Source organism: Emydura macquarii, unplaced genomic scaffold (assembly GCF_026122565.2).
Source record: "Emydura macquarii macquarii isolate MOO-44397 ecotype Brisbane River unplaced genomic scaffold, CSIRO-AGI_Emac_v2 contig_450, whole genome shotgun sequence".
Classification (NCBI taxonomy): Eukaryota; Metazoa; Chordata; order Testudines; family Chelidae; genus Emydura; species Emydura macquarii.
The window spans coordinates 3,888,021-3,903,616 of NW_027130587.1; the positions used below are offsets into that span (position 1 = coordinate 3,888,021).

Below are 15,596 nucleotides of genomic sequence, written 5' to 3' on the forward strand. Positions count from 1 at the left end.
CTCCCTCTGCTGATGGCAGACATCATGGTTTGCAGAAGGCTTCCTGGGTTGCATGTTTAGTACCATTCCATGTTTGTCCCACCACCGTATAAAGTTGCCATTTGTTTCCTACCTCTCGGAGCAGTGCTGTGTTTTTGTGTTTTTAAGTCATGAAAGACAACTTTGGCACCTTACACTGATTGCTTCCCTCAGTGGATTTCTTCAATATGCTTTGGTTCACCTGTCACTTACTAATATAACACTTCACTGGTGCTAGACATTCACACCAGGGCTGTGTCCATTTAAAGAGGTGAAAAATCAATTGCTTGTTTTCTTCCTAATTTATTAGCTACTTGCTCAGCATCCACTGGGTGTGTCAGGGCAGTTAAGTATTGATTTAGGTTACTGGCTGTCTGTTGTTGCAATGTGGAGCAATTTAGTTTGTAGCCTAATCTCATGGGGTGGAATTGAATAGGTTGCCCTAATGGATGGAAAAGGCCAGATAAAAAGACCTCATCTTTGCCCTGGAAAGTAGATAACTATTGATAGTATCCAATATGTCTTTTGGACTAATCTAAAATGCTACTCCTGGAGACATGAATTAAAGCCCAAATTGAGATGTAGCTATCTGTGTAAGTGAAGAATTTGAGTAGTTATCCAGATTTCAAGGGGGATAATCCCTACATGCCCCACTGGAGAAAATGCTTCAAATCAAGACTATTTCCTAATTGCATTGGGCTAGAGCCTGCCCAGATCTCCATGCAAAAACAAACTGAGCAGCGGAACCAAGAGTTGGGAGGGAAACTGGAGATGTCTGTGCACTGTTACTTCCCAGGACGATTTATTTAGTATGGCTGCTGCTGCTACTTCTCCTTCAGATGTGTAGGCTGCTCTTTGTTAGACAGAAAATATTATCTTGATTGTGATAATGCAGAAGAGGAGGTGATGGTGGCTTGGACCACATGTTCATGTGTGGTGGGAGTCAAGTGTACTACCGTGTTGAGATTATTATGGTCACTAGGGAAACTGCTTGATCCAAAGATCCTGTTCTGGACAGTCTTTATTGGGGCCCGTATGGAGAGAATTGAGCAATGGCAGCATTCTGTCATGGCTAGGGCACAGCAGTGGAAACCAGGACTGCTTGCTCCTGTCCATAGCTCAGTCACTGACTTTCTCTTTTGACTTGGGCAAGTCACTTGACTCCTTTGTGCCTCAGCTTTCCATCGGCAGAACAGAGATACTTTTCCGTGCAGGATGGGTCGTGAGGGTTAATATTCGTAAAGTGCTTGAGGCCTTTGTTACAAAAGACTCTGTATAAATGCCCCCTGTCATTAGCCATTCATGGCAGGCTAGAACATTGAAACCTAGAGCAGTGTGCTTGCATTTTGACCATTCAAAGACTTAATTGAAACCGTTAGGGTAGCATTCTTAAAGCGCCTGCTCCACAGATGTCATTAGAGAGGAATGTCCCTTTGATCTCCATGGGTTCATGGACTAGTGAGTTTGCAACTTGCATTTGGGGGGAGTTATTGGGGAGCTAGCTGTTTGCAAGGCTACATATGCATGTTTCATTATCTTCGATTTCTCACCATGTCCTGTGGTATTCCTCTTTCTCTGCTGTGGTATTTGTTGGACAGTTACCTTAGGAGAATACGTGGAGACACGTTAGGTGGTATGTCATTATTTTCCATCTGTCCTGCAGCATTATTTGGGACGAAAACTGGTTTATCTGTATCCTCAAATATTAGGGAGATTAATTCCCTGAACTTAAAGGGCTTCCTAGTTTTAGGAATTGTTCCAGTTTTTTAGCTTGATTAGTTACCGGAGTGGTAGAGGGGGGAAGAGTAATTGTGAGGCCATCTCTAATTCAATTGAATATGATCCCAAAGAGAACAAACTCGCTATGATCAATACAGCCTTTCTTCCTAATGGATGGCACAGCCACAGTAACATTCAGCGCTGCCTCTCTAATGTCAATCGCTTCATTCAACCTACCCGGTTTCCTTAAAAAAAAGAAAAAAGAGGCTATGAGATAAACTGTTGCTGAGGTAACAAGGGTTTGGGGGTGGGAGTTTTATCCCTCTTCCATACAGAAGAAGGGAAGTTGGGGGGGTGGGGGGGGGAGTGTGCTGCAGAGAATCATGGGAGGTTTCATTCTCCACTCCTAATTCCTTTCTGCCACTGCTGCCAGATGTTGCAGTTTCTCAGGATTGTGTGGATCTGCTTGGTAACTTTCAAAGCGTCCGGCGAGAATCCTAGCGAATTGAACTGCTCTGATTATGACCTGTGCAGGGACTTGGCGTGCAGGCTCCGTTCTCCTTAACAAAAGGAGACTGGCGATTGCCTTTCATTTCTGAGAGGTGCAGAATGGAAAGGCCTGCATGCACCTTTTTAAACGGCTTAAGTTAAAATCTCTCCCCTCTCTGACGGATACAAAAGCTGTGGGACTCTTTTTTTTTTGTTTTTTTTGTTTGCCTTTTTCCACCCTAACCATGGGATGTCTGTACTCCCTACCACAAGAGGAAGCGACCCTGGGGAGGTGAGTCAATCTGCCTGTAGATCTTACTCCCGGGACCGCGTTTCTCGTAAGAGTTGTATGTAATTGTATATTGATCTCCCTGCTGAACTCTGAGGGCAGGAAGAGCTGGGAAAGGAGAGTGATGCTACTCAGACAGAGAGTACGAGAGACTGCTCTCTGTCCGGAGGGGTGGAGGGTGCATAGGGTGGTTTCTATCTTTTCCTGACTCTGTGACATCTAGACCGAGGATCTTGTGCTGAAAAATACATACAAGTTAGTGCCGGTGCTAGCCCATTGCATGCCGTAAGCAGGAATATTTTTTGGCCCCCTCCTGCCCAAAAAACACCCCAAAACCCACATATTAATAAGGAGCCACCTTGAGCTGCTTCGGGCCCAAAGCAATTGCTTAGTCTGCTTATGTCTAATGCCAGCTCTGCAGGCTGATGAGTAAAGAAGACTGCTTTGCTGGGACGGCGCTGCCCCGGGAGCTTTCTGACAGAATGTGGATGGTTCTGATCTAGAGATTTCCAGACCCTCATCAGGCTGTGTTGGCGTTTCTCTCTTTTGGATTGTTGGGTTTAAACTCAAACCGGAGGAAGAGTCTCTCAGGGAGGTTCTCTGCATTTTTGGATGTTGGTAGGAACAGAGAGAAGCATGGTTGTATGGTTGTATATTTCAAAGATGTAGGTTAAACCAGGTTAACCTCCCCTCCCTCTGCCTTGTTCCTCACTTGTGTTACAAACCATACCTCCGACTGTTAGAACTGGAAAAGAATTGTACGCATTGACAGTGCTTTTCACCCCTTAGGCTTACGGTTTTGATTCTCTCTGCTTTTGGGCAATGAAAATAGACTTCTAATATGGCTTTTATCATCCATGTCTGTCCTTTGCACATCCAGGTTCTCATGCTCTATCAGGGTGCTGCAGTGGAATGCTGATTTTAAAAAACAAACCCAGACCTGTTGCCTTGAATCTGTTTCATGTTTATGGAGTGCCTATCACCACAATGGCTAAACACTAGAGGAGAGAGAGTGTCTGTCTGTCTTAAGATGTGTAACAGCTTCTAACAACCTAATCACCTGGTTGCTTTCCCTGAAAATTGGTCTAGTACAGCTGCTGTGTAAATTACATGGCATAAGTGGATCTAATAATGGTCTGACACTGGCCCATAGTTCTTTTGTCGGAGTAAAGTAAAAAGCTAAGTTAGGGTTTGATTTTGCCAGGGGTACTAACAATAGTAGTGCTCCCTGTTGTAAGTAGCCACTTTCTTTCTCCCCGGACACCTAAACTATAGCTGCAAGGGACTTATTTCTTGCAAAGAGAATTGGATTCACCCAGAGCGGGCAGAGCCTACTGTGGGAGCTGTAGCTGCTCATTATTTTGGGGTGGGGAGAGGAGGCCTGGAGAGAGATTTATTTAAAGCCCTCTTTGCGCTGGGGATGTGCTCAGACACATTCTCCAGGATCCTTCTCTTGGGGCCGTGTGGTTTAGGAAACTGTTAGCAACTCTGCACATTCTCACACTGTCAGAAGCCAAAGCCATTTGTTTTTGCCCAGAGGCCCCTCTTCCCACGGGAGACCCAGCCTCGCATTCTTCCACTGTGAAAGGGAAATGGGAACGGGTCCCATGTTCCTTGCCTCCTGTGTGCTGCTGAAGCCCCATCCGGTGAATGAGAGTGAGCAAACGGCTGGCACTCATCCTGCTGTCTGGGAAAAGGCCCCAGTGTAGAATGTGACTCGCTAGAAAACCACCACCTTTCCTGGGATTCCCGGGACCAGATCACGCACTCATGTAGTTTACTTCTGTCCACTTCCAGAGTCCTCTGGGTCACTTACATCCATGCCACCTTGTGAGGCCATTGGGGTTGCACTGGTATAACCGAGACATTGTTTATACTGCCTTTCTAGCCACTGACGTGGCTGCACCAGCGCACGCCCGTAGTGTAGACGCTATTTGAACTGGTGCGGTTTGTCCCTCTTTCAGGCTAGAGCGAGCTGCCCTGATACAAATGGCACTACGCTAATGTGAATTGTGTCTGCATCAGTGGCTGCAGTGCCTGTGTAGACAAGGCCTGAGACCAGACTTTAGCCCTCAAATGGCAGCAGCCTCCTTACAAAGGGACTCTTTGCAACTCTGATCAGTAATAAGTCTTCACATAAGCACAGCTCTGTTTCGGGGAGGTCTCGAGGTGTTTGGTTTTTAGGGTGCGTCTACACTGTGGTGTCACTACACTCGGGTCAGCTGATGCAGGCATGCAGGGCTAGGGCTGCGGGGCTGTACAAATGCTGTGTAGTCGTTTGGGCTGGAGCCTGGGCTCTGAGGCGCATGAGGAGAGACGTAGCCCAAATGGCTACACTGCAAATTTTTAGCTCTGCAGCCTGGGCCCTGTGAGCCAAAATCAGCTGAGCCGGGCTCTGACACTTGATGCCGTGGGTTTCTTATCACATGCCCGTAGAGGCTTGTGGCAATGGTTTATTCTGTGAGCAGAGCAGACGTGTGCCCTGGCTCAAGCGGCAACCACAGAAGGACACAGAAGCTTGTCCTAGAAGCTTTGTAATGGAGGGCAGCGGCACCTGTGGGCCGATATGCCTGTCTTCTGAGTCAGGTGTTGTGTTTAAAACATACTCTCCTCTAAAGCGAAGCTTCAGGTGCTGATGAAAGTGCATCCCTTTACGGTCCCAGGAGAGAGGCAAGAAGTTCATCCGTCTCTTCTCTTGCCTGCATTTCCCTCAGCTCTGCTCTACGGGTAGTGCATCTCTTCAGCTATTTCCAAGGGACATGGCCCACTCTTGCCCAGATGCACCAGGAAAGGGATGTTGTTGCAGGGCAGTCCTGAGAACCAGTAGAATGATTAATCTCAAACTGGATCATTTCAGCCAAGAGGTGGGGGAAGGAGAGCAGGAAAGGATGCTTGAAGGGATTCGTGTTGAATGTTGAAATCCATCTGAATCGGAGGCCTCTAGAACAACAAAGGGGTCGAGACTTTGTAGTGTCAGGCTGCGAGTTTCCGAGCTTTTGCCGCATGGAGGTTTGCCCGAGAGGGGGAGGAGGGCATTCTGTGGAGCTGTGAAAACTGAAACGTCTCTTTGCAATAGCGAGCAGTTTGTTGGCTGGATTGTGTGATGAAGAAGCCCTGCAGCTGACCCGCTGGGGTCCTTGAGGTTGCCTGAACTTAGGAACTGCCAAACCAGAACAGAATAATTGCACATCTAGTCTAGTAGCACGTCTCCAGCAGTGGCCATTGCCTATCTCTGCCTCCCCACTGGCAGCACTGGTAGGAACAGGAAGACTGGGGATCTGCTTTTACTCAGGCCAGGTCTCCACTAGAGCACTTTGCTAGTACAGTTATACTGTTAAAACTATACTGGCAAAGCACTCCCAGTGTGGACACAGCTTATACCAGCAAAACTGCGCTTTTCCCAGGCCTCCATCCTTGCTGAGCCAAGCGAGCTATCTTAGCAAAAGCAGGGTTTGATTGATATAATTGTGTCTACACTGTGGGCTTTGCCCAGCCCAGCTGTGTCAGTCAGGGATGTCTCCCCTTCCCACCTCTGACCGATAGGGCTCTGCCATCCAAAGTTTGTAGTGCGGATCTGGATTTAGAAGTCTGAGGAGTGTCAGCCCCTTGCAGTCGGTATCCTAGCTAGGTTAAGTGCAGATGCTGTATTTATTCACATAGGCATCTAATTGTTTGCGGTTTTTTAATTCTTCCTCCACTCAAGCTGTCTCTTCCTGCTGCAGTTTGTTCAGGGGTTGATGTGCCTAAAAGCCTTTCAATTGTTTTCTTTTTATAACTTTATTGAGTGCCTTGTGGGACAGGTTAAATAAAAGCATTTGATTGAGCATCTCTATGGACCTTGCTATGTTTACAGAGATCTATCAGATCTGCTTTCTAGATTAAATAGTCCTTGAGCTAGATTTACAAAGGGATTTAGGTGCTTGAAGATGCAGACGGGCACCTAGAGGGATTTTAAAATTGCCTAAGAGAGTTAGGCACCTGAGTCTCATGGATGTCCTGATCCCAGTGACTCTGATTATTTCTGTTGTCCTCATCTGTCTGTCCGTTATGACCGAAGCTGACTGCACCACTGTTCAGGGTGGGGGTATGCCCATTGATTCATAACGCAGTGTTATCATAAACTTGGTGACTGGGGCAATGAAGCCAAGAAAACAATTGCTCGGAGGAATAGTGTGTAGGAGCGAGGGAGCGTCACTGTTTACTACAAAGGAAGTGAGCTGAGGAAGTGAGCTGAAGCCCACGAAAGTTTACGCCTGCTGACATTAAATGTGTTAGTCTTTAAAATGCTACAGCACTCTGGTTGTTTTTGCTGTAGACAGACTAACACGGCTACCTCTGGAACTGTTTACTATGTGTTCTTCGTTTCCAGTGAACGTAGCTTGTGAAGATCAAGGAGGTACAGAAGTAGTCAGGCTCTACCACCATGAGGGGGTTTATGCTTCCAACATAGTTGTTGTTTCAGTCTACATCCATAGACCAGTGTTCCCCAGTCTGGGGGGCATAAGAGCAGTCTGGGCGAGGCAGAGGGGAGAGGAGAAGGTTCGTGCATAGCATGCAGCTGGTTAAATAATCATGGGAATCCTGAGTCTTCTCTGCATTTCAATAGCTGCTTATAACGGCTATTGGGAGAGGGGAATGAGTATTGTCATCTTCTTTTAGGGCTGACTTTCTCCTTCCCCAGCTCATTGATCTGCCCTGTATGGGTCACTCTTCGGATCATCCAACTGCTAATGCTCTTGGAGTAGGCTGATTTCACCTCTTGGGTGGAGAGGGAAAGTCCTGTCTGCCCCCTCACTTCCATCCTGCTCCACGTTCCATGTAGGTGGGATCTCAAGGTAGCTAATGAATCTGGGCCCTTGTGAAGGGTGGTGGGACCTGTTCACCCAGCCTGCTCTCCTCCATAGCCTTGCTCTGCCTTGGTAAAGTGGGTCTCTTCCCTCGCTATTTGTAGCAATACCCTCTGGACTCCACGCTACTTGCTCCAAGCTCTGATTGCCCCATTTTGCCCCTCTTCGGCTTATACACCCATTTAAAGGGAGGCTTTTGCTGTCTTTCAGAGCATCCTCGGTGAGAGAGAGCAGCTTTGTTGAGAAGATGAAGAAAACGGTATGTTTTTCTTTCTCCCTTTTCGATGCTGTGACAGGAACAGGTTCTTCCTGTTCAGCCGGGGTGGAGGGGATGGTGGCCTCTTCCTTCCCCATGGTGAGAGAATTGCCTTTCTGATTCCTGCCAGCGTCCATTGCACTCTGGGGAGCCAGACAGCTTCTTGTGTGAGTTACTGGACCCTCCCGCTCTAAAGAAGCAGGAGCCGCTTAGCAACTGAGCTGTCTAGCTAGCATCAGCAGGGAACTGCTGGGATATGGATTCAGTCCTGCTACTAATGAGCGTCCTTGTGCAGTAGCTGAGACCTGGAAGGCCAGTAAAATTAAATAAAAGGAGGGGGAGATCAGGGCTGTTTTTAGAGCGCTCTGCAGATGCCCTTTAAACTAGACAGATGAAATCTGCCTTACTGAAGAAAAAGGTAATTCAGGTGAGGGCTCTGCAGCAAAGAGAAGTGTCATGTGGAGTTGGGGTCAGGAGGAAAATAGTGGAAGTCCTTAAACTCACTGGCTGATTATTCTTTATGGTAGTACCCACTACATGCTAGCTGCTTTCCAAATGTTTAAGAATGGCCAGTCTTTGCTCCAAGCGGGAGCTTTTCTCCAATCACGACATTCATCGCTCCCTCCAACCCCGTCCACAGAATAATAATTGGCTGCATTGTAGCATGTTTCCATGGTGGATCTCAAAGCACTGTACAAGCATTAGTTTTGCCTTCCAGTCGACAGGTATTATCCCCATTTTACAGATGGGGACACTGAAGCCCAGAGATGTGATTTGCCCACATTTGTGTCAGAACCAGAAATAGAATCCAGGACTCCTGGTCCTTTCCTTTAACCATGGCAACATCCTCTTTTCTCCTGAATGCCAGTTACTGGCCAAATTAGCAATTTGTGTGTAATTGGGTCTCTCTCTCTCTTTCCAGGGGCGAAACATAGTGGTGTTTTATGGTTCCCAGACTGGTACAGGAGAGGAGTTTGCCAACCGCCTTTCCAAAGACGCCCATCGTTACGGCATGCGGGGTATGGCAGCGGATCCGGAGGAATATGATTTGGTAAGTTAAACTGGCAAACGTGGGCTCGCTGTGCACAGCATCTTTACTCCATTATCGAATTCCATGCATGCGAAGAGCACAGAAGCAGTGTCTGAGAGCAGCTCTGACACTGGCATGCTGAAGGGATATGTTGTTCATTAACAAAGAGGGGGATGAGCTGTTAGCATCAGCTGCTTGTAGAAATTATGCAGTGAGATATGGCACAGAGATGAGGAATGTGTCCCTGAACCACTTAGTGCTAGCAAAATCTAGGGCTTTAGCCCCTGGAAAGTGATGTGCTGCCTCCTGTGGGAATGGGGAGTGGCACTTTAGAGTTATTCCAAAAAGTGGAGCAATCGTGAACTGAACCAGCCATTTTTAGGGTCCCCAAAAGTGCCAGACCTTCCCCTCTGCTGGGAGGGGAGAAATCCATTGGCCCTTATGGCAGTGGGGCTGAAGGAGGAGACAGGGCTGTGAGTTGCAGAGCTTTGGGTGTGCTCTAGGTCTTCAAGCTGCTGCTTGCTTGATTGTTCCTGAGGCGTTGCTGACCAGGGCAGATCATGCCGTGCAGTGAAAGGGAAGGAACAAGCAGGAAGCTGTTGTGGACGTTTCGCCTCTGAAGAGCCCATCCATTCTGCTCCATGTTCCTCCATTAGCTAACCTCAGCCCTCTGAACTGAGACCTCTGTGATCTCAGCGTTCTAGTCAGAGGTGCTACTGAAGAGAGAGAAAATAATAGCTGCTAACAAAGTGAAATGAGTCAGAAGCCACTCTTCTGAGGCCTGGCTGGGTGGGAGGCCCCCTTGCTCTGGCTTTGGAGTCAGAGGAACTTTACTCCCAGGAGGAATTGGACCCCATACGCTGAGGTCAAGTGAGTAGGAGAAACATCTCAATTGGGACCAGAACTCTGATGTCCTTGCAGATCTTCCATCCCTTCAGTATCACAGAGCACACCAAGGTTCTGGTGATTTGATAGGTCACGTTTACCTTGGAAATCTGTTCCGTGGTCCATCTCTTAGATTAAACGTTTGGTCCTGGCCATTGGTCGTCTGTCTAGAATCTCTCATGGTGCTTTCCTCAAGAGTAAGAGTGTTAATCGCAGTGTCCTGGCCCCAATCCAGTTTAGGTAATCAGCTTTTGTTCCCTCTACCCTCCCACCAGTAATTTCAGGTGGATATGGTATTCCCCACTTCCTGTTCCAAACTGTTAGTTAACACTGCAAAGTAACACCAAACAGTTGCCACATTGCACACCTGAGGCAGTTGCGTTTTAGTGGTGGTGATGCGACCCCCATATAACACGCACAATAACTTCTTTGTGATCCTTGAAGTTGAAAAGTGCTACGTACATGTAAGGAACTTAATCTCTCTGGCCTTGTTTCTAGTCTGATCTGAGCCGCCTCTCTGAAATTGACAATTCCTTGGCCGTGTTCTGCATGGCTACATATGGAGAGGGTGATCCCACGGACAACGCCCAGGATTTCTATGACTGGTTGCAGGAGACTGACGCTGATCTGATGGGTCTCAAATACGCAGTAAGTCAACCAGCCGTGCGTTACTGCTTATGCCTGATTTAGGCAGGAAAGTCCCTCCAGGCATGTGCCCAGATCAGACGTGACCCTACAAATGAGCATGCGGTCTCAGTTTGCATGCCTTGCCTCTCTGACTTGCATACCTATCTCAGGTGCGCACCGTTGTGTGCTGCACGTGTGTGCAAACATGGGTCTGTGTCCTTTAAAAATAACTATCCTGTCTCCCTCCTCCACCTCTACATCATGAAGGATCATTGGGTGCACTCTGCTGCAGCTGGCGTCTAGCCTGCACGTGACCATGAAGGCTGTAACTAAGTTACAGGCTCCTGTTGTTGTTTAGCAGGCTAATTGGACAGCCCTAGGCCAGATATTCTCCTGCAAATTAGATCATTCCCAGAAATGTATCATTTCTTTCCTGTACTTAAATTTAATAATCGGCTGAGATGGAGCTGCCTTACCTAACTCCCCTGCAGATTTCCTGGCTAGGTGATACCCAGAATAGCAAATCATGAGATAATCCATTGCCTGGTCTCCAAATTAAGCGTGTTTCACCCCAGTGGGTGCATAACATACAGTACAAACATGTCCCTCGCTGACAATGGACTGGAAGGGGTGGTAGAGTAGAGAGCTGGATTTTGATGGTGGGAGGAGATGCTGAGCCCCAGAAGAGGCACCGCTTCCCTCATGCAGTCCCACCGATGTGCCTGAACCAGTGTGGCCTAGTGGCTCAAGCACAAGACAAGGACTCAGGAGAGCTGGGTTCCATTCCTGGCTTGCCAACTGGCCTGTGACCTTGGGCAGGTCACTTCCCTGCAGTGTGCCTCAGTTTCCCCATCTGTGCAATGAGCACCTTTGCAAAGCCCTTTTGAAATCTACTGATTAAAAGTGCTATAACAGAGGCTGGTGATGGTATTAATATTATTTATAACGGGACAACTCAGCCTCACGGCTCATTCAGTGCAGGGCCCTTCTCTTAAGGCTTCTGAAAAGGAGCCAGTTGTGTTGATGGTTTTTACTATGGTTCTGTCCACAAGGAACTTAACAACCGCTGTCCCCCCCTCCTTCCCCTGGGCTCACTACATCTACCACCGAATAATCAGCAGATCGTAACAGCCTTTGGCCACTGCGGGTCTGGGCTGAATTTGAACCGGTGGCTGACAATGGTGATAATGAATGATGGGCACAGAGAACCTATCCCCTTAGCCAGCCAGAGCCCTCCAAATGGACTCCCCGACTCCTTCTGACAGAGACTTTGTATGTTTATAGCCAGCCCTGGGGCATGGGGTTTTTGAATTCATGCACTGGCTTAGTCTGATTGGCTGTCGATCCCTTCCAGGTGTTTGGGCTGGGCAACAAGACTTACGAGCACTTCAATGCAATGGGGAAGTACGTGGACAAGAGACTGGAGCAGCTCGGAGCCCAGCGAATCTTTGAGCTCGGGATGGGAGACGATGACGGGAAGTGAGTAGACGGGGATGTGTGGTTCGAGTATTCGCTAGCTCCGAGCAAGTGTGGCGGAACTGAGCATGCCATGAGCGCGTGTCTCTGTGAAACACATGGCAGCTTGGTTTGGGTCGTGGGGCTAACTTCCTGCTACGTCGTATAGGTACCTGGCTAGAGTATGTCTGCTGAATTGGAAAGTGGGCTTTCCATCCTCGCCGAGGCGGAGACCAGTGGGACCGCTGTTTGGTTTGGAGTCACTTGTGCGCCAGTGGCTGTCTGTGTGTACGCAACAGGGCGTAGCTAAAATTTGTTAACTTTCAAGTGTATGAACTAGCTGGACTGATCTGTGTTTCTTCACCCCCACATCCATATCTTCCGGACACAGTGTTGGTACGGTAGCTTTTGATTTGCTTTTACATGCCTGGGTGCACAGCAGATGGAAACTTACGTAAGCACAGAGCCTGCCTTAAGAGTTCACCCTCTCACTCTGCAGTTAAACCTATTAAATAAAACATAGGCCTCATGAAACCTCTATTGATCTTTCTAGGTAATGTTGCCTGCAGACTCACTACTTAGTGCTCTGATCTTATTAGTGGGGTCAGGCCAGGATAGGAAACCTCCAGAGGTGCAGGAAGCATTGCTGCACACATTCTTCTGATTCAGGGGTGTGTGACCTGGAGTTAACCAATGAACATGGAGTTACCAGTCTTGCACCTGCAGCCTGTTGCATGGGTGCTACATGAATCACTGATCATGCTGCAGAAATGGAGACGTGGCTTGGGTCTGAAAGTGAATGTGTCGTCATAGCTCTCTGGGGTTCAGCTAACACTACTCATCTGGTGTGTGAACTGGAGGAGGGCAGGTATGGATGGGAGCACAAGGCGACGTTTCAGTGGGGCATCACCGCAGTTTGCTTCAGGAGCACCCTTCTGCCTCTGTCCAGGACATGGCATTGATCCTTTTGCTTCTCCCCTCCTGCCCTGAACAGCCTGGAAGAGGACTTCATCACTTGGCGCGAGCAGTTCTGGCCGGCAGTGTGCGAGCATTTTGGCGTGGAAGCTACCGGAGAGGAGTCCAGGTAAGTGTGGGAGCAGAGGAGATACTGGCATGGATTTTTGCCAAAATCCCAAGTGAAAAGTGGCATTTTTGCCATCCAGTCCCCATTCAGGCCTTAACTGGCATCTGCTTTTAAACCCACTCCATTGAGACTTAAAACTTGAGAGAAGCATTAAGTAGATTCACCCTTGGAAGTGAGAGATGGGTCTAGTTCAAACATCCCCACCTTCTGGGGTAAGTTTGACTCCAGCTCAGAATTTTTTGGCTCAATTTATTGAATTCACTGTTCCATGGCACAAAACCCTTTGTAAATAGCCCTCAAGTAAATAATCTGGACATGAATCCAGCTGTGCTGATGCTGCTGTTTCTCTGGTCTGCCTCTTGTCTGTCTCACTGGGTCATCTACCAGGTGCTACCTTACCCTCAAATTATCTGTCCTTGTCTGATAAGACACTTAGATCATCCACCATCGCAAGCCTAGACACCAGCATGTCACGCTGAATGCTGATGGACGGCAATCTGTAGCTAGAACCAGTCAGATGAAATCTGAAGTGCCCAATGCATCTTGCTGAAGGCCTTGTGAGACAAACATCTCAAACCTCTTGGAGATCTGCACGCTCCAAAAGCTCAGGGCCATGGAGGCAGTAGCATGGGGAATAGCCCACCTGCTTCAGCACACCCCTGGCTCCAGTCAGCATAAGACAGTGAGGTTGTACAGAGAGCAAGAATCTGTCGCGCAGTGAGGAGGAGCCTCCATTAAGGGCTTTAAAAGCCAAAGCCCAAACCTTGACTTCCCTCCATGTGAGGCGTCTAGAACGGAACAGCTGGGAGGCAGCAGCTTTCTGCGCAGGGGATGCCAGAGGGCAAGCAGATCCCCTAAGTGATATCACATTAGCTGTGGTTGAGAGAGAGAAAGAGACGAAGTCTGGCTAAAACCCTCCCCTCCCCATGGCCTGCACCTGAGCCATCGGAATCCGCTCCTGGTCAAGGACAAAGCTGTGCAGCAGCTCCCCATTAAAAGCCAGGGAAACGTCTGTCTCTCTCTCTCCCCGGAGCTCCCCACTGACCCTAGTGGTGAACCGTGTTTGGTTGGGTTTATTCTTGGCCAGCTGAGTGGTGGGTAGAGCGGTATAAACGCTGACATTGCATGGGCCCCTCCGAGCTCCGCAGGAGTGAGGTGTAACGTGCGCTATCTTTGGCATAGTAAGTGGGAGCCGCTGTATCTATTGGGAGCATTGTCGAGAGGCAGCACATCAAGACTGGCCTGCATCAGAGCCAGCCCTCGCCCACCCTAATGCAGCCCAGGGGCACGGACTAAAACTCATTCAGCATGTTCTCAGTCATGCCCAACTCTTGTCAGCAGAGAAGCCAGGGCTCGGATGCACGTGGAGAAGAAACTATCCTCTCCTCCCTAGGGGTGGTCAGTTGTCAGATACCCTGGGAGGGCCCGGGCAAGTTTCCCCGCCCCCAAGGCAGTGACTGGAGCTGCTGCATGTAAAGCAGTGGCGGTTAGTCTCCAAAGCTGCCAGCCTGTCTCTTTCCTACCATTAATTTATTATAGAGCAGATAAAATGCTTGATAATGGAATGTTTCAATGCTCCGGGTTTTCTAGGAGCAGTGGTATTAATATTCAAATTTTGAACGTATTCTTTCTTATCCTGGACAGCACCAGCACAAGGGGCTCCCGGGGCATATGGATATTATTGCAATACGGAGAATAAATCCAACGTTTTCCCAGTGCTGCAGCTGTTCTTTGCCGGGGGGGATTTAGCATGGTTTCATGAGTGAATTTGCAGTAGGTTAGAATTCCTGACGCTCATTTCCACAAATGCTTTGAAAACAGGGAAATGGCTTCTTTTTCTCTCTGCTGTTCCAGCTCCCCTGTAGTTCATAAACTGGGAACATTTGTCCTACAGCCTGAAGCTGATAAACTTTGCATCGATTAACAGCATGGGAGCAAAGTCCCACAAAGAACGTTTTCCAATAAACCATAAAGGGTTCAGCAAAGATCAGCACTTGGTGAACTTCATTTCTTCCTTTGGAAGCTTCCCCCGGTAGCTCTGGCTCTGCTCTCTTCTGAGTAAGCTGAGTATTGTGCCAAAATACTGAGTGTATTTTGTGATGAGGCCTGTGTTCCCTGGGCTGTTAGACTGAGACCTCCAAACTCATGTCGTGTGTGACCTAAGCAGCTCTAATGAGCATTTTTGAACTTTAAAATGCTAAAATAACCCATCCTGCTATTTCCCACCGCTTCCAGAAGTGCTTTGTCTGCAAGGGGGCAGGAGAACAGGGTTGTTGATTACACCCAGCAAACCAGGAGTTGCACATGATCCAAGCCATGTTCAGTGGTTCACAACCGGCTCCTTTCTCTCTCTCTCCAGCATCCGTCAGTATGAGCTGGTGGTCCACACAGACGTCAACATGAACAAGATCTATACTGGCGAGATGGGCCGGCTGAAGAGCTACGAAAGCCAGAAACCGTGAGTACCAGATTATCGCAGGTACCTTGGCCAAGTGCGGTCAGTGCAGAAGTGTCCAAGACCGTGGGATTTAAAGCTTCAATATTAAATGTTTCGCTGAAAGAGGTCATTTCCCTAAGGCTGCCTCCTAAAATACCTGCCACCGGTGGAGAGATGGTTACAGTGCTTAGACCATAAACTCTTTGGGGCAGGGACAGTCTTCTCTTATGGGTGTACAGTACATAACACAACAGGACTCTAACTGGGGCCTCTACGTGCCCCCCAGAGAATGCGGATTAATGATCCAATAGTGATGAAAAGTCAGCTATATTAGACTTGTGGTAGGCTTCTGCTTTTGAATGGAGCCAATGCTGTTAAGGGCCACATGAGGACTTAAATTGTACCTGCATGGACATGCCGTTGTATATACAAATCCCACGTGCAGATGTGTACTCGGCCT

The 15,596-nt window shown here is 48.3% G+C and overlaps 1 protein-coding gene across 5 annotated transcripts in view; it reads left to right on the plus strand.

Annotated features, from left to right (window-relative positions):
• Positions 1-15,596, plus strand: part of POR (cytochrome p450 oxidoreductase) — a 49,447-nt gene that overhangs the window by 19,380 nt on the left and 14,471 nt on the right. For all 5 annotated transcript variants that reach the window (XM_067537799.1, XM_067537800.1, XM_067537802.1 and 2 more), the window contains 6 exons: positions 7,573-7,621; positions 8,541-8,669; positions 10,032-10,181; positions 11,515-11,639; positions 12,610-12,699; positions 15,059-15,157. In XM_067537799.1, the coding sequence (XP_067393900.1) occupies positions 7,573-7,621; positions 8,541-8,669; positions 10,032-10,181; positions 11,515-11,639; positions 12,610-12,699; positions 15,059-15,157 (642 nt within the window). The remainder of the gene's footprint in view (positions 1-7,572; positions 7,622-8,540; positions 8,670-10,031; positions 10,182-11,514; positions 11,640-12,609; positions 12,700-15,058; positions 15,158-15,596) is intronic.